At 35.3% G+C, this 22550-nt stretch overlaps 2 protein-coding genes across 6 annotated transcripts; both read left to right on the top strand.

Moving 5' to 3' along the window:
* Nucleotides 1-2007: 2007 nt before the first annotated feature.
* LOC105047788 (protein trichome birefringence-like 26) lies at nucleotides 2008-6150 on the top strand. Of its 2 annotated transcripts, none has more exons than XM_073258969.1 (4): nucleotides 2008-2324; nucleotides 3655-3741; nucleotides 4098-4375; nucleotides 5085-6150. In XM_073258969.1, exons 1-4 carry the CDS (start codon nucleotides 2129-2131, stop codon nucleotides 5862-5864), a joined length of 1341 nt encoding a protein of 446 aa, XP_073115070.1. In that variant the 5' UTR covers nucleotides 2008-2128; the 3' UTR covers nucleotides 5865-6150. The 2 variants fall into 2 exon arrangements, with proteins under 2 accessions (XP_073115070.1, XP_073115069.1); XM_073258968.1 differs by having other exon boundaries at nucleotides 3649-3741.
* Nucleotides 6151-14832: 8682 nt separating this feature from the next.
* LOC105047561 (protein trichome birefringence-like 26) lies at nucleotides 14833-19378 on the top strand. 4 transcript variants are annotated; one of them, XM_010926535.4, is made up of 4 exons: nucleotides 14833-15475; nucleotides 16804-16896; nucleotides 17257-17534; nucleotides 18230-19378. In XM_010926535.4, the coding sequence occupies exons 1-4, from the start codon at nucleotides 15301-15303 to the stop codon at nucleotides 19007-19009; spliced, it is 1326 nt and encodes a 441-aa protein (XP_010924837.1). In that variant the 5' UTR covers nucleotides 14833-15300; the 3' UTR covers nucleotides 19010-19378. The 4 variants fall into 4 exon arrangements, with proteins under 4 accessions (XP_010924837.1, XP_010924838.1, XP_010924835.1 ...); XM_010926536.4 differs by having other exon boundaries at nucleotides 14837-15475; nucleotides 16810-16896; XM_010926533.4 differs by having other exon boundaries at nucleotides 14842-15493.
* The last annotated feature ends 3172 nt before the right edge of the window (nucleotides 19379-22550 follow it).

Here is a 22550-nt window from a genome sequence, read left to right as displayed (position 1 = left end):
TCGTTACATGATATTCTATGGATCACCTAATTCTTTTCTACACCCAAGCTCTTGTGGTATGTCAAAGACTACGATACGATGATCTCACCAAACACTGTCGCTCACGTCACTGACTCAATGTAGCCGTTGGCGATTGGTGGAATGGGCTTCAAAGACTCCATGCCACACCAATCCCTAGTTGCCACGTTGGATTGTCAATCCAATGATGTAAGGTATAGTATATATTAGTACTCCTTACAGCTTGATATATATTTTTTCAATTGATTGCTTCTGTTGCTGATTTTCCGATTTTTTCATCCTGATTGGGGTCCAGCATCAACATTGTTGGTGATTCAAAATAAAAATGGGAAATTGACAAAACCTGATGGTTCAAGGTTCTTGTGGGAATGTAGAATGATTTGGTCCATTTCTATTTTCTTGCTGTTATTTCTATCTGTCACACTTTGGAAGCTACATGTTGGTGTTGGAGCGCTGGTCCATAGCAGCGAGAACCATCAGGCTGATTGCTCCACTGTAATTTTAACCGAATCCGTATAAAATTTTCTAATTTGTTATATGAGGTCAAAATGTAAGATGTCATCACTACATATTTTTCTGTGGTCTAATCTATTTTTGTACATACCATAATCTATGCATGACATCATCAAATATTAGTGGTGTAGCCCCTTTTTTTTTTTTTTTTTTTTTAAAGGCCAAAGTTCAATTCAAAAAATATTTTTTTTTGAGAAAATGAAAAAAAATTTACCAATCTGTAGCTAAATGCAAGCTAAAATTCGTATTGAGACTGTTGGCACCAATTTTAAATAACTTTATCAATCGCATATGTTTCTATATATTAAAAGTATAAATTTAGTATTTGCTTGATCCATAATGATGGTTTTAGATGTAGGATTAAATCGTAGAATGCTCCTCTGATATGTTTAAAATTATGGATACACCCAGTGGGCATTAGATGGTTGTCATGTATGGATTCCATTCTATGATTTATTAAGATTAATAATCTATTTTTTTATTTATATAAAATATGATATAATATTTTAATTTTTATTATTTATATAATTAAATTATTATTATATATAATTTGTTAATTTGATGTGGCAGTAAGATTGTCTCATTATAATCCAGATATCGTGAGTTCGAAACATAAAAAAAAAATCAACAACCAAATAACTTTATTATTGATTTTCTTAGTTTAAAATTTTATTTTTTAAAATTTAAAGATAAAATTAGGATGGTATACATAAATTCCTCTATATATATTTCTCCACGAGAGGATAGTTGATATGGTGTGAGATGTAAGACAAACTTCCGTATGTAATTCATTTTTGAGAGCATGTCAGAGTATGATTTCAATTTTATCAGAAGCTGCTATTTTAAAAAAAAATAAAAATAAAAAATATATTATAATATAAAAATTTGTAGAAAAATTTATCAAAGAAAGATGCGAAGAGGAAAAAAAAAGTTGGAAGTTATTAGGAGTGTAAATGAGTCAAGCTGCTTGCGAACTATTTGAACTCGATTCAAACCTGAATTCGACTCGATTATTATTGAGTCGAACTCAAACAGTAGAATCAAATTTGAATAATTTTTTGAATCGAATTCGAGTAATATGGTATTCGATTCGAAAACTCATGACTTACTCAAATATTTATATATATTTAATAATATTATTTTTAATTATAATCTATATATTAATATATATATTTTAATGGATTAAAATTTAATTTCGAGTTCAAATTTAAGTTCGAATATGATTTGATTTATATTCAAATCGAATCAAATTAATCTCAAATTTTATTTATTTTTTTATCGAATCAAATTTAAATTTAAAATATTAAAATCTGGTGGAGTCCGAATCAAATTTTAAAGTCGAATATTTTGGATTAATTCGAACTTTAATTTTTACCAATTTGACTCGGCTCGATTGCCTCCCAAGTTTCCTTTTAAAGCACCACCTCCTCCTCTCTCCTTCGGTGTAGTCCTCCCTGCCCTTTTTAAGCACCACCTCCTCTCTCTCTCTCTCCTTTGGTGGAGTAGTCCTCCGTCCTTCTCTTCCTCCTCCTCCTCCATTACGTCTTCCTTCCACTGTGCTCTGAGAAAAGAGCTATAGCAATAGCTGGCAAAGGAAATGGAGTCGGACGGGAAGCCAAGCCCTTCCTCTCAGAAGAGGGTTGGCCGCTTTCTCCTCAAGTTCTTTGGTTGCGCATTCCTCCTGGCCTTCTCCTACCGCCGCCTCCTCTTCTCGGGTGCCACCGGCTTCTTCGTCTTCTCCAGCTCCCCTGCCTCGGAGATACAAGCAGCTAAAGGTGGGAACTTGAGGAGAGGTAAGAAGATTTTCTGGCTGACATCTTGGGCTTTTGGAGTTTGGTTTTGCCTATAACGTGAAGTGGGAGAGATTTGAAGGGAACAAGGTTTTGGTAATAAAAGAGACTAATGTTGGCTTAATGGCCAAAATGAATCCTTGCTTTTAGAAAAAAGAAAATAAGAAGAAAAAGAAAGCTTAATGAAGCCTCTGTATGATTCCCGGAAGGAATGTTGGTTGAAAGCTCAAGTTAAGAGGTCAAAAAGGGTGGGGATTATTCTCATCCTTCTCGTAAACAAACTAGTGATTATATCGCATATTTTGTGGATGCGTTTTTGAAAAAGAGGGGTCTTGGAAGCATGTAGATGCTGGGTGAGAGGAGAGAACATGCAATGCCCGAAATTTATGGGTTTTTAAGTTACGCTTTTCTGCTAATGGTTTTTGGTGATGTGGTCATGCGAGGCTGGTGATGGTGAATGAGTAACCTGCACAAATATTAAAGGGTCAAATCAAATATCAAAGAGGTAATGAGTAATCTGCACAAATATTATGGTAAGCTGGTAAAGGATACTTCATATAAATTCATATGGCAAAAAGAGCTATAGCCCAGTGGTTGCACCTCTCTTCTGCTAAGAGGATCTTGGGAGGTGTTGTCTTAATTGCTTGAACGGGTGATTCTTTCATCAATTTTATCAGTTTATGCAAACAATGATTGGTGCTCATCCACCATTGCTATCAACGGAACGGGGAAAAATGCTGCTTTCTTTAAAAAAAAGCTCTATACTAGCCTCCTTTTATTGTCCTGAACTGTGGCTTATCTGGCTAATTCTGTCTTTTTCTCTACTATAAAAAAAGGTCATATTCAAGCTTTTAATAGTAAATATATGTAAAAGTAAAACCACGTCCGTTATTAAGCCTCTTTGGACCAAAACTGCGGAGTTTCTAATTGGCACTGCTTGATTATAAGAACCATGAGAAATTTTTTCAGAATAAAAACAGAAAAATTATTAACTTCATTATCTTTTTTTGGTGATCTGGCTTTTCTACTGACATCTTCAAGTAGTCCACAAACACAACTGCTTAGTTGTGCACGGTTGAGCATTGTTCAATGTGTTAGATTTTTTTTTTTTTAAATAAAAAGTGTCTGAGAATCATCCACGTTCTCCATTTGACTGAAATATGATTGTGATTAATATAATTGCTTCATTTATTTAGAGCATTTTTCCCTAAAAATGACTGGATATAAACACTCAAATAAAATTGCAATTATTGTTTCAGTATTTAATTTGTTCTGTACTGTGTATAGCCTTTTTCTTCCTTTCTCGTGAACCTGGATCTCTTGTCAGTTTCAGATTATCCTTCAATGGAGAAGACAGATGCCCCATATACTCGACTTGCAGAAATGGTATTGCATGGTAGGAAAGGAGATTCTCTAAAAGGTAGACAATTTCGAATGTTTTATGTTTTGACTTCTGAAATAATTAACAAGAAGAGATTTATACCATATAAAAGGTATTCTGGTAGTTGGCTAGGCCCACATGAATACATGCATGTACAATATCTATACATGTTCAATCCTGGAACATGATAATATTCATTATACTGGTTGACCATCAATCTGCTCAGAGTAAGTCTAGAGTGGATTTGCTTTGGTTTATTAAAAGTGAGCTGACTACGATTCCATGGTTGCTGTCTCATCAAACTTCTTTTCTTTTGCTTTCTCCTTTCTTTATATAGATCTTTTAATAAGTATTGTTCTGATAATTACTTGAAACCTGGATCAATGATACTGCAGAACAATGTGACCTATTCTCTGGAGAGTGGATTCCAAATTCTTCAGGACCGCCTTACACCAATTCAAGCTGCAGTGTCATATATTCAGCTCAAGATTGTTTGACAAATGGGAGGCCTGATACAGGATACCTTTATTGGAAATGGAAACCTTATGGTTGTGACTTATCTCCATTTGATGCAGAGAAATTCTTGAAAATCATGCGAAATAAATCTTGGGCATTCATTGGTGATTCCATTTTCCGAAACCAGGTGGACTCATTGCTTTGCCTTCTTTCCCAGGTGAATTTCATGAATTTTGTTAAATAAAATGATTTTCATAGTTTTTCTGGAATATAATTTTAGAAAAAGAATTTGCAGTGATAAACTTCTACCCTAGTCCTCTTGCTCTTCTTAGACCTCTTAATCTGTTGCCAAAGGATGATGGAGATCGCCCTTTTGGAATCAAGTTAGGAGTCTGGTAAAATGGATATATCTGCATGCCTTTTGCAAGCATGGTCCCTTGACTGTGGGGTTATGAGATTGGTTATATTTTACTATTCCAGATTATTAAAAAAAGCTGCAAAAAAACATCCTTGACAAGGTAAAACTTAGAAGATCAAATTTGTTAGATTTGCCTAATGGGGCTCTGCTACCTTTTGTTGCCTGTTTTGATCTGTCTTCTCTTTAGATGAAGAGACATTTCTTCCTCTAAATCTTCAACAGCCAAATATTTCATATTCCTCATCTTTTCATGTGCCTATCACATTCATCCATTGTTCTGATTGAGGAAGATTTTCAAATGCCAAATTAGTTTTACTGGCTATAAAATCTGGAAACTAGAACATGGTTGGCCTTGCTTGTTATGTATAGAGCTTGGAAAATTAAAACTTACTTTCACAATTCAAGCTGCAGCTTGTCAATTACCTTTTTTTTGTTAGAAAAAAAAAATAGTATGCACTCATAGTTTTCCATCAAAAGGCCTGTGACTGGCATGTATATTGACTATCAGGTGGAAGAAGCTGTTATGATCTATCATGATGAAACATTTGAATCCATGACATGGTACTTCTCCTCCCACAACCTCACTCTTGCATTTATCTGGGCTCCTTTTCTGCTAAATGCTGAGATAAAAGATTTAGGCCACTCACAATATGATATTCAGCTTCATATTGACGCCCTTGATAATACATGGACAAGCCAATATAATAAGTATGACTACATTGTGATGTCTGGTGGACAATGGTTTCTCAAAACAGCTATTTTCTGGGAGAACAGCACCATCATCGGCTGCCACTACTGTCCTGGGAAGAACTTAAGAGAACTTGGGATGGACTATGCTTACCAAAAAGCCCTGGAACTGGCTTTCCGCTTCACTACCACATCTGATCACAAGCCACTTGTTGTTTTTAGGACTTGGACACCGGACCACTTTGAGTATGGGGAGTGGTACAACGGTGGGATTTGCAACAGGACAGAACCTTACAAAGAAGGTGAGTTTAGGGGCAATCCAGTGGACCAAGTTATGCGAGGCCTGGAAATAGCGGAGTTTGAGAAGGCAGCAGCAATTGGGTTGGAGGATGGGACGCGCCTGAAACTCCTTGACATTTACCATCTTTCGCTGCTGAGGCCTGACGGACATCCTGGCCCTTACGGGAAGTTTCATCCTGATATCAGCAAGAGACCCCAGAATGACTGCCTTCATTGGTGCTTGCCTGGACCAATAGACACTTGGGATGATATACTAATGGAGATTGTGCTGAGGGAGGGGGACCAGAGGTCTTCAACCTGAGAGAAGAAAACCTTGCATCCACTGTATCCGAGCAAAGTGAATGAACTGAGATGCCACTGGACTGGAGGAGAGAGTTCATGATCTTCTTGGTGTAAATTATCAGTGACCCACCATCATATTTTTCATGCTTGCAAATGGAATAGCTGCTGATATCCCTTTTTATTTTTTTAAAAAAATCTCCACCACCTCACTCCCCCCCCCCCCCGGCCTCAGTTTCAGAACCAATTCTGTTCATCCTATGTAGCGTTGTTGTTTTATATTAATAAAGGTTGCTAATATGTCTTTTGAGAAATAGCTAGCTTGTGAATTGTGATTTGAATATAATAGCTTGAGGCATGAGTATATGACTTTGCTTAATACAGAATTTGCTCCGTGATCTCCGATGATCAATCCAATACCTGATTTGTTCACCAGGGTTGCTATATCCACGTTGTATTTGGGAGATCTGACTTTTGTTATGTTCAATGACTGGATCAACTTTCAACAAAGCATACCCAGCACACAAGTTACGAAGCTTATTATACATTCTGCACATGCACGTTCATGGACAAAATTATATCATCCAGCAAATTTGGACCTTAATCTATGCTCTGCATGCATGGTCACACATGTACAATGATCTTTATTAGTGCTGTAAAAGGACGGTTGTCTTTGCGAAAACCAAAAAACAAGAATCATTCAAAAAGAAGGAGAGACTGTGTGCAGTAACAAAGGAAAGAAAAAATTATGAAAATATTTTTTTAATTTTAGTTTAATTTTATTTATATCTCTTGTGTTTTTGAAGGTATCAAATTGATCATTCTAATTATCAACATCTTCTAATATGATCCAGCCGTCTATCTCCGTTAACGGAATGATATCACGTGATTATCACATGATATTATTATTTTATAAACTGATGAAACTTATCTCCATCCCCTCCCTCCTTCATCCTCCATCTTCTTCAATTGATCCCCTCCTCATCTATTTCTACTCCTCCATGGTAGCTTCCTCTGTCTCCATCTATTTCTTCACCGCCTCTCTTTTCTCTTCATCCTCCTTCAAACCACCCATAAACCATCCTCCTCCATAGTGGCCCCCTCCACCTCTATTTTTTTTTATCGATAATCCATCTTTCTCTCTTTCCTTTCCCTCCATCTTATTCTCCTTCTCCAACCCATTCATTGCCGGCAGTATTTTTCTTATAATTTTCCTCCTCCAAACCCATCCATGGGTCCTACCGCTCTATGATGGTTCCTTCCGCATCCATTTCTTCTCACCGGCAATTAATCCTTTTCTATCTCCTTCTTCTTCACCTATTTCTCCTTCTCTGGTATTTATATCAATGCAATAAATTTTTTACACGGGCAGCATCTATCATGATGCCTCTTTTCTTGATATTTTCATCTAACTATTCCTTTTGCTTCCATTGCTATCACTTTTGATTCAATGAAATATATTTGAGGCCGAGAAATTCTTTGTGCACCGCAGACAGTATGAAAAATCTGACATAGTGAACACCGTGTTATCCCATTAGTCCACATAGCCATTACTTTCCAACGCATATTTAATGCCTACAGCTTTATTTTTTTATTTAAAATTTTGAATAACAAAAATACTCCTCTTTTTTAGAAAAATTATGATATCTTATGTCTATATTATGATATCTTGCATCAAAAAGCCATAATTTTTATTCATAAGATGTCATAATATAATGCAGGATGTCATAATATGCACAAGATGTCATAATTTTTTTCAAAAAACAGAAACATTTTTGTCATTCAAAATTTTCAAACGAAAAACTAAAGTTGCAGGTATTAAATGCGCATTAAAAAATGATCGAACAAAAATGCTCCTTCCATATTATGATATTCTGGACCAAATTATGACTTTCTATATGTGCGAAGGCATCATATGCTGCAGTATATCATAATATACCACGGGATGTCATAATTTTTTTCATAGGATGTCATAATATAACGTAGGATGTCATAATATACTATAGGATGTTATATTTTTTTCTAAAGAGTAAGAGTATTTTCATCATTTAAAATTTTAAAAAAAAAAAAAAACTAAAGATATTAAGTACAAGTTGGAAAGCAGTGGCTATATGAATCAATCGGACAAGATGGTACATTCTACGTCTAATTTATCATTTGAGGTCTGGATAAATTTTTTGTGCACTATGGATGATGTAGAAAATTCGACGTAGAGTGCATCGTCAAGGCCTGAGGCAATTCCGAACCCTTCAAAGGCAATACGGATGGCGTATCCAAATGTCACGTTGACATTTAGGACTGTTACCGGACCGGGCCGGGCCAAGCAGCCTAAATGCAGGAGCTGGTCAAGCAACAGAACTTGAGTTTGACGGAGAAACTAGACTATCCTTTAATGTAACATGGACCAAACATTCTGATGTAAAATTAAATTGTTCTAACTAGTTACATGTAGTGTTTTACGACAATATTGGAATGGTTGTAGCATGTGCCTGCCAGTGTTATCCAATTCTTCAAAGACATGACCAATATTTCCTTACCACCACTGCAAGCAGGCTAGCTTCCCTTATTTTTTTTTTTTTAAATGCAACAGATTAATGGGAGTTGGTAACTTTATTCGAGACTCGGATGGTGGTGAAGCAGATTTTTCATACACACACATAAATTTCAGGATCTCATAATTTATCCTAAGCTCTTCTGTTGGCTGTGTGAACAAAGTTATATTTTTAGTTACATTGTTTTTGTCATCTGATACCTCTTGTCCTTTCTGCAGAAAAAATTTGTCCCACACCATTGATCAGCCCCATTGAGTATATGCTGTGTGAATGGCAATTTAGTATCTATTAAAGCAGTGGACCTGAAATTTGTCGTCCCTTGGAAATCCGTGTCTCAGGAGAAAGGCAATAAAACTCAGACGATGGCGAGTATTGCTACCAAGTGCACAGTAAGATAAAGACATAGATACGTTAAAACATCTTTAACTGGCTGCATTGTATTAACAGCCAAGCCCTTGGTCTAACTTTTTCTTATCCCATTGGCCTAGCAAATTATATCCTACATCACGTATCTCATTATAGTATACACCACATCAATCAACTTATCTTCTTTGTGGATCAATCATTAAGATGAATGCATGATGATTAAGATCTATATAAAAAAAAAAGAGATAATTGACATGATGCACAGTCACGTGGTGCATGCAGTATATGATATATTTTCTTCATTACTCTATAGTGACCTTACAATTTGATTCAAAATAAAGATTAATTAAAGATAGGATGTTGAAATGAAGATATTTGCTTATTTATATTTTATAGTCTCAAAATGTAAATTGTACCCTTTTTAGTTCAAAGTTTGTGATCAAATTAGCAGTGTCATAGCAACAAATGTTACAACCAGCAACCCCTTGTTTAGTTGTTTTAATAACAAAATTGTCCTCACACATCATTATAATTAATTAAAGGGTTTTTGGCATACATACTATTCTACTTATACAAAATTTTATGAATATTTTATAGTATTGCTGTTTGCACATGTACCATCATAAAATATTTCTTTTATATATATATATATATATATTTTTTTTTTTAACATATGTGTCCTTACCATCCAGCATTATTAAAAATAAATGATCTAACATTAAAATGACCAAAATACCTGCCAACCAAGCCCTTGGTCTAACTTTTTCCTGCAACTAGTTAAGCATTGTAATCTCTACGTAACTCGATTTGCAATATCCAGATATTGATGACATTAGTTATGCATCATATATTAATTGCAGAGAAGTTCTTCCACCATACACTGAAGGAATGTTTTTACTTGGACAAAAGTTATTCTTCCTCATAAGATTGCAATATCCATGTGTGCATGGAAGTGAGAATGTCGAAGCAAAAGCTTGAAGTAAATGTTAAGTTTTGTTGCATATATATGATAGAGTTCATGCTCTTAATGGAGCTATTCGCCAAGAGACGAGTCACATTTTGCACATGCTTTAGAATTTATTGCTTTCAAGCATTGTTCTGCAGTCCAAGATCCATGATGGACGATCAAGCTGTCACAGTACAAGAAGCCAAGGATCTCCGTCCATGATTGAATAAATGGAAACTAATTGCAGGCATAGAAGCGACAGAACACCGGTACTTGTCAATATATCAGAGGTGTTTATAATTTTGTGGCTAGAGAATTTTGTAAGTTTATGTCAAAAATTAAACTTCACACAGTTCACCCACCCTCCATTTATCTGTCCTTTTTTTTTTTTGGTAGAACATTAGATTTGCCCTTCAAAGCTCCCTTCTTGTTTGTCCATGAAAGCCAAGAAAAAATAAAAACGTGCCTTCGTAATTCTCTTGTTTGCTACTGAGGGTGGATGAGCGGATCGGTACCTGATTCTATTGGTCACCTTTTTTTTTTCATCAAAAACAAAATATGTGAAAGACTACGTACAAAACAATAATCTCAATGCGTGCGAAACTCCTCTTTGCCACTGCTGCCAGACTCAGTAGCTGACAGAAAACTTTAGTGAAAGATTAAATGCGGTTGGCTTGATGCCTGAACACAGCCAACAAGAACAGTACGATGTCAAGGTCACTGGTACCACACCAGCTAGGAACATTAATGAGAATCCGGCCTCTAGGCTGATGGGACACGGATTAAAGAGATCGCCTGGAGTTCCTGATGAGAATTTTCCTCCTTTTTTTTTCTTTTTTTTTTGGGTTTACATGATGTTGTACCTCGAAAGCACTATTGTTAAGAGAATTATGAAATGAGAACGGCAGAAGATTTCCCCACCAAACAAAACATTATTAGATGGACTCGTTCTATCTGACACAATGTAGCAGTTGGTGATTGGTGGAATGGATTTCAAAGACTCCATGCCACATCAATCCCTAGTTGCCACGTTGGATCATCAATCCAAGTATGTGAGATATAGTGTATATTAATATTTCTGCAAGATTTATTTACAATTTGATATATATTTTTTTAATTAATTGTTCCTCTGTTGTTGGTTTTCTGATTTTTTCATCCTGATCGGATCCGGCACCAACAATTTTGATGATTACAAAATAAAAATGGGAAACTAAAGTTGGTGTTCAAAGGTTCTTGCAGGAATGTAGGTTCGTTTGGTCCGTTTTTTTTCTTGTTGTTATTTCTATCCCTCACAACTTGAAAGCTACACGTTGGCATTGGAGAGACAGTCAATTGCAAGGAGAACCACAAGGCTGATTGCTCCAAAGTAATTATAATCGAATCTATATTAAACTTTCTGATTTGTTGTATGAGGTTAAAATGTGAAAGAGCAACGTAAGATGTCATCACCATATTTTTTTTTGTGGTCCCATCTATTTTTGTATATGTCACGATATCATTAAATATAGGTGATGCAAAAGTTCAACTCAAAAAATATAAATTTATTTTTTTAAAAAAAATTAAAAAAAAATCTATCAATCTATAACTAAATACAAGCTAAAATTTATATTGAGATCATCAGTACCAATCTTAAATAACTTTATCAACCGCATAGGTTTTTATGTATTAAAAGCATAAATCTACTATTCATTTGATCCGTAATGGACGGTTTTAGATATAAGATTAGACTGTATTGTACAGAGAACAACCATCAGATATGTTTATAATTTTGGATATATCAAGCGAGTGTTAGACGGTAGCTGTACAGGGATTCCATTTTATGGCTTATTTAGATTAGCGAGCTAAATTTTTATTTATAAGAAATATGATCGGATGTTTTTAATTTTTATTATTTATATGATTAAATGATATTGCATATGATTTGATAATTTGATGCAACGGCAAGGTTGCCTCGTTATGATCCACGGATCATGAGTTTGGAAGATAAAAAATTTGATAATTATATAATTTAATAATGACTTATTTAGTTTAAAAGATTTTTTTTTCAAAGTCTAAAAATAAATTTCAGATGGTACATTCCTCTTTGATATAACGGGGAATATATTTGTTCCACAAAAAAATAATTGTAATGGTACAATACCTGAGACAAACAATCAAAACCATCCATTGATTACTCTGAAGTTTTGTTCTAGTATTCACTTTCAAGATAAAAGAGTTGGTAATTAAAATAGTTATTGGTTGAATCAGATCCACCACCCAATTGGTGGATCAATCCAACCATGGAGCAACGTAGACATAAATGGATAAATTCATTAAGAGTAGAATACACACATTTTCATGCATGTTGTTTCATGATTGTACTGGTCCCCTAGCTTAATGGTGGATCATATTCTTCAATAAGTACAAATATAATATTTAATATGTAGACAATTAAAATGGTTAGGTGTGAGTTCAGATGTTGGAGCACATGAGGTTGGTTATGCCAATGAAAGTGACCTATGGTCCCCCTTGAAGTCACCACACATCACGATGGAGACCACTTTTTCCTCGTCTATATCAATGCTCAATGAATTATAGTAACTCAGTAATGCATTGGCATCTTTGTAATTAGATCAAACTGATGACACATCAGTTTTCACAATAATATAAAATGTATAAGAAAACAAAAAGAAGGGCAAGCTACATAAATAAACTAAACTAGGTGTAGAATACGTTCTTATACATAGTCCAGAAATGTTTTTGCAGTTGAAAAATTAGATTCCAATACAGTTTTCTTGCACTTAAAAAGTTCATATTGTTTGAATATTATTTTAGATGACAACCATTGCTCAGAATAGGGACATTAGAATTTGAATCGGTGAATGATTAATTGAGACATGAATGTGAATGGTGAATTATAATAATTTAAATCAGTTAGCTGATTTATTGGTTCGTTTAAAAACAAATAATGAAATTTTTTTAAGGTAAACAAGCTAAACAAGAGTACTTTATAAGATTTTGAAGCAAAAGGAGAGAGTTGACCTTGGAAATTTTGACTTTTCATAGTAGACTGAACTATGTTGCAAATTGGTCCATTCATGCTAATTTATAATTTATTAATAATTTAGTCAGTTAGATTATCATGTTTTAAAATTATTATAAGATGTGAAAAAGTATGATAAATTTACTTATATGAATTAGCAAAAATAAAATTTTCAGAACATGCTTAATATAAATAATTATGTAATATAGAAAATTATTATTTTATTTATTACAGAGAAGAAGTTATCATGTGAGAATCATACGGTATAAGGTGTGTAGAATATGGGATTTACATATCAATAAATTACAGATGGTCAGACGAGGATAAAAAAACATGCATCTTCTTTTGCACAAACCATATGTTTCAACATTGACAGCATGCTAAATGGTGCAATTTGCAGCAATTTGAATTTCAATTCCATCAAGCCGTATTGACATGATGTTGGGATGTTATCTATTTTGATATTATTTATTGGGGATGTCTGATCGAGACACCATTTTTATTGGATCTTTTTGATATCACGTACCGCAGTAGAAAGAAAAAAAATAAAAACAGAAATACTATCAAATACGTGGATCAGCCAAAAGGCTCGTCTTTACAAGGCATACAACTTTCACTATGAAAAAGAAAAAATTACAAAAGAAGATCACACCCTTAACCCTCGTACATCTAGTTTCTCTCTCACAAGAAGTTTTTTCTCACAAAAGTTCTCTCTCTAGGAAGACTCTCTGAACCTCTAAAGTAACCGTTATTTGCTGCCGACAATTTGCCTGAAGCACCCCTGCCTCTACTCTTTGACGACTCCTCTCGGTCTGCTGTTGCTCTGAATCTTCAGCCGAACACGCCATGCCACACTCTACGCTCAAGTCTCTGATATTTCGCCCACAGGGCCTCTTAAAGGTCCTAAAATCCAAACAGTATCGGAGTTACATCTCGATCAGGACTCCAACAGCCTCTCGCCCATCCGATCAGCATTGCAAGGACCTCCGCATCGTCCGATCGTGCCTCAGATCGAAGATTGACCATTGGATCGTGTCCCATCACATCAAATCACGTCTCTGATCTCTCTAGGATGGCTCACAGTCATCCGATCATGATCGTAATCATCCGTAACCATTCGATCGTGTATCAGTCTATGAAAACTCATTGTGGACAGCGAGAAACGGCCCTAAAATACCACCGGTCCATGATAGACTGTGAGAAGTGGGCGGAAAATGCCCCATCGGTCCACCGCGAGACCGCATTAGAAATTCACACGGGCCGTGCCTGCACGCGTCTGCATGGGCCTGGACCGCGCCCGCTTGGGTTTGGGTCGAGCACCACGTGCTGGGCCGCACGCTCGCGATCAGCCCATGCACCGCCGCGGCTTCTGTCGGTCCGATGCTGGCCTTCGTTGCTTCGTGGATCGTGCCACCTATTTTGAGCTTCTCTCGTGCATATCTTCTCTATCTGAACTTCGTTTGGATTGATCTTGAACTCGTTGGACTTTGTTTGTCGTCGCAGATCTCGCTGTGGGCTCAGTATAAATCGAATCTCGAGACATCAAATCCTAACACATAAGATACATGTAAAATTTACTGTGAGTGCAATATATTATGACGTAAATTAGTTTAAGAAAAATAATATTTTTTGAAGGAAAAATAGAGGAAGCAAAATATCTTCCCACAACTTTTATTTAGTAAAATATAAAATATGTACAAGAGTAAAAGATCAAAAGTTACAATCAATCAAGATGGGTGGGAATATACAAGGGAAAAAGAATACTCATAAGCTGATAATGACTCTCTTTTGCTTTGCCATCACAGAGATTTCTCCTAGTGTTAGAAAGCAAAATTAATCTTATGAAGAACCAAAGTCGGAAAAGATTTTTTGTCGGCAAAAATTGTTGCATTTCGCTCCAACCAAATTTGCCAATCACAAAGCAAGCTGAGCCCAGGCACTTTTCAGAGGAGAGATTTAATTTTTCCGCAGGGCCATGAAATTTAAAGATTAATCGGTAGCTTAGAGAATTTGAGGAGTGCCTTCAAGGATGGCCAAATGGTTCTCATAATGAGCACTTCATGGACATGTGTTAGGCGTGTAACAGACTCATCATTTGCACCGCAGGAAGAATATCCAGTGATAATTCCCTAGCCATTTTTTTCCCCATGATCTCCTCCGTTTGTACATTATTTTGAGGGCAAGTAAGAGTTCAGCTTTCTCGGAAGCTGCTGCCCTCCAAAGATCAAGAGATGCCATTATAATATAAAAATTTGTCGAAGAAGTTTGCCAAAGGTAAGTGCAGAGGGGGGGAAAAAAAAAAGAAAGAAAGACTTGGGAGCCACAAAAGTGTGGCAGCTTGCAGGTCGTGTTCCATCGCCATACTCGTGACGCTTGGAATTTTTTTTTCTCAGTTAATTTTTTACCGAGAGAGTGCCGTTGGCATGCTCCCCTCTCCTCCCTTCCCTTTTTAAGCACCACCTCCCCTTCCCTCCTTTGGTGTAGTCCTTCCGTCCTCTTCCTCCTCCGCCTCCTCCGTTCCGTCTTCCTTCCACTGTGCTCTGAGAAAAGAGCTATAGCAATAGCAAGGGGGATGGAATCGGACGGGGAGCCAAGCTCGTTCCCTCAGATGAGGGTTGGCCGCTTTCTCCTCAAGTTCTTTGGTTCCGCGTGCCTGCTGGCCCTCTCCTACCGCCTCCTCTTCTCGGGTGCCACCGGCTTCTTCGTCTTCTCCGGCTCCCCTGCCTCGGAGATACCAGCAGCTAAAGGTGGGAACTTGCGGAGTGGTAAGAAGATTTTCTTGGTGACATCATGCGTTTTTTGAGTTTGGTTTTGCTTATAACGTGCAGTGGGAGAGATTTGAAGTGAACAAGGTTTTGGTAGTAAAAGAAGCCAATTTTGGCTTAATGGCCAAAAAAGAACCCTTGCTTTTAGAAAAAATAAGAAGAAGAAAAAAAAAAAGGCTTAATGAAGCCTCTGGATGATTCCCAGAAGGAATTTTGTTTGAAAGCTCAAGTTAAGAAGCCAAAAAGGGTGGGGATTATTCTAAACAAATAAGTGATTATATTGCATATTTTGTGTATGCGTTTTTGAGAAAGAGGGCTCTTGGAAGCATGTAGATGCTGGGTGAGAGGAAAGAACAAGCAATGCCTAAAATTTATGGGTTTTTAAGTTACAATTTTCTGCTAATGTTTTTGGTGATGTGGTCATGTGAGGCTGGTGATGGTGAATGGCTTATGTTCTAAGTGACTAAAGGGGCAAACCAAATATCAAAGAGGTAATGAGTAACCTGCACACATATTATGGTAAGCTTGTAAAAGATACTTCATATAAATTGATATGGGCAAAAAGAGCTATAGCCCAGTGGTTGCACCTCTCTTCTGCTAAGAGGATCTTGGGAGGTATTGTCTTAATTGCTTGAACGGGTAATTCCTTCATCAATTTTATGCAAACAATGAGTGGTGCTCACCCACCATTGTTATCAACAGAAGGGGGAAAAATACTGCTTTTGTTAAAAAGAGGCTCCATAGTAGCCTTTTTCCTATTGTCCTGAACTGTGGCTTATCTGGCTTCTGCCTTTCTTTCTTCTATAAAAAAGTTCATTTTCAAGCTTTTAATAGTAAATATATGCAAAAGCAAAATCTCGTCCGATATTAAGCCTCTTTGGACCAAAGTTGCGGTGTTTCTAGGAACTGCTTGAATAAAAGAACAATGAGAAATTTTTTCAGTATAAAAACAGGAAAAATTATTAACCTCATTGTCTTTTTCTTTCATTTGGTGATATGGCTTTCCTACTGACATCTTCAAGTATTCCACTAACACAACTGCTTAGTTGTGCACGGTTGAGCATGTTCAATGTGTTTGAGATTTTTTTTTTTTTTTAAGTAAAAAGTGTCTGAGAATCATCCACATTCTCCATTTGACTGAAATATGATTGTGATTAATATAATTGCTTCGTTTATTTAGATCATTTTTCCCTAAAAATGACTGAATATAAACCCTTAAAAAGAATTGCAATTATTATTTCAGTATTTAATTTGGTCTGTACTGTGTATAGCGTTTTCTTTCCTTTATCATGAACCTGAATCTCTGTCAGTTTCAGATTACCCTTCAATGGAGAAGACAGATGCCCCATATACTCGACTTCCAGAAATGGCATGGCATGGTAGGAAAGGAGATTCTCTAAAAGGTATACAATTTCTAATGTTTTATGTTTTGACTTCTGAAATAATTAACAAGAAGAAATTTATACTATATAAAAGGTATTCTAGGAGTTGGATAGGCCTACATGACTACATGCATGTACAATATTTATACATCTTCAATCCTGGAACATGATAATATTCATTATACTGGTTGACCATCAATCTGCTCAGAGTAAGTCTAGAGTGGATTTGCTTTGGTTTATTAAAAGTGAGCAGACTATGATTCCATGGTTGCCGTCTCATCAAACTTCTTATCTTTCTTTTGCTTTCTCCTTTCTTTTTATAGATCTTTTAATAAGTATTGTTTTGATAATTAATTGAAACCTGGATGAATGGTACTGCAGAACAATGTGACCTATTCTCTGGGGAGTGGATTCCAAATTCTTCAGGACCGCCTTACACCAATTCAAGCTGCAGTTTCATAGATCCATATCAAGATTGTCTGACAAATGGGAGGCCTGATACAGGATACCTATATTGGAAATGGAAACCTTATGGTTGTGACTTATCTCCATTCGATGCAGAGAAATTCTTGAAAGCCATGCGAAATAAATCTTGGGCATTCATTGGTGATTCAATTTTCCGCAACCAGATAGAGTCATTGCTTTGCCTTCTTTCTCAGGTGCATTTAATGAATTTTGTCAAATAAATTGATTTTCATAGTTTTTCTGGAATATAATTTTAGAAAAAGAATTTGCAGTGATGAACTTTTACCCAAGTCCTCTTGCTTTTCTCAGACCTCTTAATCTGTTACCAAAGGGTGATGGATATTGCCCTTTTGGAATAAAGTTAAGAGTCTGGTCAAATGGATATATCTGCATGTCTTTTGCAAGCATGGTCCCTTGACTGTGGGGATATGAGATTGGTTATATGATACTAGACCACATTGTTAAAAAAGCTGCAAAAAAACATTCTTGAAAAACTTTAATTTAGAAGATCAAATTTGTTAGATTTGCCTAATGGGGCCCCGCTACCTCTTGTTGGCTGTTTTGATCTGTCTTCTCTTTAGATGAAGAGACATTTCTTCCTCTAAATCTCCAACAACTAAATATTTCATATTCCTTATCTCTTCATGTGCCTATCACATTCATCCATCGATCTGATAGAGGAAGATTGTCAAATGCCAAATTAGTTTACTGGCTATAAAATCTGGAATCTTAAACATGGTTGGCCTTGCTTATTGTAGATCTTGAAAAATTAAAACTTAGTTTCACAATTCAAGCTGCAGCTTGTCAATGACTTCAAAAAAAAAAAAATAGTACGCACTTGTAGTTCTCCTACAAAAAGCCTTTGACTGACATGTATCCTGATTCTCAGGTGGAAGAAGCTGTTGAGATCTATCATGATGAAACATATCAATCCATGACATGGTACTTCTCCTCCCACAACCTCACTCTTGCATTAATCTGGGCTCCTTTTCTGCTCAAAGCTGAGATAAAAAATTTAGGCCACTCACAATATGATATTCAGCTTCATCTTGATGCCCTTGATGATACATGGACAAGCCAATATAATAAGTATGACTACATTGTGATGTCTGGTGGACAATGGTTTCTCAAAACAGCTATTTTCTGGGAGAACGGCACCATCATCGGCTGCCACTACTGTCCTGGAAAGACCTTAAGAAAACTTGGGATGGACTATTCTTACCAAAAAGCCCTGGAGCTGGCTTTCCACTTCATTACGGCATCTGATCACAAGCCACTTGTTGTTTTTAGGACTTGGACACCGGACCACTTTGAGTATGGGGAGTGGTACAATGGTGGGATTTGCAACAGGACAGAACCTTACAAAGAAGGTGAGTTTAGTGGAGATCCTGTGGACCAAGTTATGCGAGGGCTGGAAATAGTGGAGTTTGAGAAGGCAGCAGCAATTGGATTGGAGGATGGGATGCACCTGAAACTCCTTGACGTTTACCATCTTTCACTGCTGAGGCCTGACGGACATCCAGGCCCTTACAGGAAGCTTCATCCTGATATCAGCAAGAGACCCCAGAATGACTGCCTTCATTGGTGCTTGCCTGGACCAATAGACATTTGGAATGATATACTAATGGAGATTGTGCTGAAGGAGGGGGTCCAGAGGTCTTCATCCTGAGAGAAGAAAACCTTGCATCCACTGCATCTGAGCAAAATGAATGAACCGATATGTCACTGGACTGGAGGAGAGAGTTCATGATCTTCTTGGTGTAAATTGTCAGTCACTCATCATCATGTTTTTCATGCTTGCAAATTTAATAGCTGGTGATATCCTTTTTTATTTTTTTTTAAAAAATCTCTCCACTGCCCCACCGCACCCCCCCTCTGTTTCAGAACCAATTCTGTTCATCCTATGTAGTGTGTTGTATTATATTGATAAAGGTTGCTAATATGTCTTTTGAGAAATAGCTTGTGATGTGAATATAATAACTGGTGATATTGTATATTTATCTCTTGTTAGAATCTATTCTGTTCATTTCTTGGAGTATCTTGAGCATATTGATTGTTGCATCCTGGCCTGTGGATAACTTTTATTACTACTGAAAATTTATTTCTTCTATCTGCGATTATGTGATGGATGTATCATAAGGTATCAAGTCTGTTTACTAAGCGGAGCTTGAAATTAGTGTCCACATCTATGCACTTGTTGTTCCAATTTGTCTAGTACTGAAAGCCCTTTTTCAAAAGCATATGCTTCTGTTTCCTAGATCAAACATGGTGCTTGAGGTATGAGTATATGACTTTGCTTAGTACATAATTTGCTCTATGATCTCCGATGATCAATCCAATACCTGATTTGTTCACCAGGGTTGCTATATCCACATTGTATTTGAGAAATCTGACTTTTGTTTCCACTTGCATATTGTCTATTTCTCGAAGAGGATTATTAGCAAATTTTCCCTCCTCTCCAGTAAATATGCACTGGCTCTTCTATGCCCAACTGATCTTTGATATTCTTGGCTATGTACATGCTTAACCATGGTGCTGTGTATCAGCAATGGTAGAGAACAGCACGGCCTCTGCAACATTTTGGATGAGCTTCATGGACTTGTTTCTGTACTCCTACATGGTGCTACAAAATCATTAACGCTCGTGCCACATCCTGATGGTTTGGATGCTTGTCTGTTTGTGGGGTACATGATTATATCATTTCTATCTCCTTAGCATGGAATCTCATTCGCTCAACAGTAATTACAGAGAAACAGGTGCTATCTCATCTATTTGTTATCTTGATTCACATCTGATGGAAATTTTTCTGAATCGTAATAAAGGCCAGGTGACTGTTTCGCTTCCCATTTAATCAAAAAGAAGAGAAAAAGAAGAGGAGCATCCAACACATGTTTGAAGCACAATTAAATATTGAGGAACATATTATTTTTCATCTTTTTTTGTTTGAAGATGATGCTAGCAGATATGCAAGTTTGTATGTTTCATTCATAGTTGGTTACCTGGTTTCCATTTTGGTTGTTTTTGTTTAGATTCCATTAGCCGAAGTTGTTCTAGTTTCTGTTGAGAAAAAAAATTTTGTGGTGAAAAAAGACTTGCATCAGTGGCATCCCGCAATAAAAAAGAAAAAAGAAAAGAAAAAGAAACTTACATTTATCATATTACAAAGAGGACTATGATATTTTCTAGATTCAGCAGCTCTTTCTTCAAGTTCCTTAATTTTATTCTTCAAACTCGTGATGATTTCATCCTTTTTTTCACAGCTTCAACCTGAAGATGGCTACAATGTTGCTGCAAGCCATCACTACCCTCCTTCAACTGGTTATCTGAACTAGCACTGGCCTGGTTTTTATTTTTGTTCGGGCCAGGTTCAATTGAAGCTTGCAAATTTTAAAACTATGCAAATGAGAAGGGCTTTCAAAAGCCACTTTTTCTTCCCTTGAAATTGTTATTTGCTTTAGAGTTGATTCATACATTTTATATTTAGGGAATTCATGAGTTCATCCACTGAAAATTTTTCCATACTGTACTAGTTTCATGTCAAAAATCTAATGCACGTTAACCTCTCCTTTCATCTACAACCATAATATTTTAATAATTATATTTACCAACCGCTTGATTAATGCAGTGGGCAATCTAAGAAAAAATTTTGAACTCATCATTGAAGAATATTGAAGTTATCATGTCTATATCATCGTAAGCTGAGCTTAGTATAATACTTAAAAAGATTTTTTTTGCATGTATATCCTTTTAAACATTCAAATTTACATGAATATCTTTTCAAAATTAATATTTATATGTATACCCTCATAAAAAACTTGTTTTGCATGTATATCCTTCTTTTTTCTTTTTTTTTTTACATATGTACCTACGTCATTTAACACCATTAAAAAATTAATGATTTAAAATTTAAATGACTAAAATATTCTTATGGGTAAATATATAAAAAAAATTATAAGGGTATATATATATATATAGCAATTTCATGAGGATATTCATGTAAATTTGAATATTTAAAAGGATATACATGCAAAAAAAATTTAATTTAATTTTTATCTATTTCATCTAGATGGATTCAGATCCTCTTACTCTAAAATGTAGTAATATATTACATAATATAACGACACGATGACGATATTATATAATATTTTATATATTAAATTATATTTTATTTTTATGCAAGATGGAATGATTATGTCCGTCTTATAACAACATGATATACTTTATACACTTTATAAAGATATTTTTGATAAAAATTTTTAAAATAAAATATAATAAGATTATAAATTTTTATTGTTATATGATATCCAATTCCACAACTATGTCCATTCTATGTAAATGTACAAGCTATTCATCTAATATCAGATTTAGATATTTTTTCTAGAAGCATATTATTATACATTAAAAAAAATATGAATGGTTACGATTTGTTTATTTTTTAGATAAAATAATTTTAATCTATTATTTGATAAAATGATCATTTTATCTATATAAATTAATAAATTAAATAAATTTATTATTTTAGTTATATATGTTAATTTTTCTTTATTAGAATAAGAAAATAATTAACAAACCAAAAGAGGTGTATTTATGTTAAGAATTTTTTGCATGTATATCCTTCCAAATATTCAAATTTGCATGAATATTCTCATAAAATTGCTATTTGCATATATATCCTTATAATTTTTTTTTGCATATCTATTCATAAAAATATTTTAGTTATTTTAATTTTAAACCGTTAATTTTTAATGGTGTTAGATGGTATGGGTATATATGCAAAAAAAATATTTTATAAGGATATACATACAGATATCAATTTTGAAAAGATATTTATATAAATTTGAATATTTGAGAGGATATACACATAAAAAATCTTACTTAAAAATTATCCTTTAGTGTCATTTGAATGAATGTATCACATGTAGAGGGTGAACCTTGGTGCATTGGTATATTCTGATTTCAAGATTATAAATTCGAAACATGGAAACAACCTTGGCACATATGGATAAGATTTTTCTGTACCCTACAATAATAGGAATCTTATGTGCAGGACAGCTTTTTTTTTATTAAATGGATGGGCTCACAGTAGAGACTTATTAGCTTATATTTGGTTACATTTAGAGGCTAAAGTTAACAAAGTTAAGCTGCATCGTACAAGACTTGCTATCTTTCCCCTTCTAGCAGCATCAACATTCATTCTTACCTATTGGTGG

This window comes from Elaeis guineensis, chromosome 6, assembly GCF_000442705.2.
Source record: "Elaeis guineensis isolate ETL-2024a chromosome 6, EG11, whole genome shotgun sequence".
NCBI lineage: Eukaryota > Viridiplantae > Streptophyta > Magnoliopsida > Arecales > Arecaceae > Elaeis > Elaeis guineensis.
Note: the sequence above shows the minus strand (reverse complement) of the source record. Positions and strands in the feature narration are given on the sequence as shown.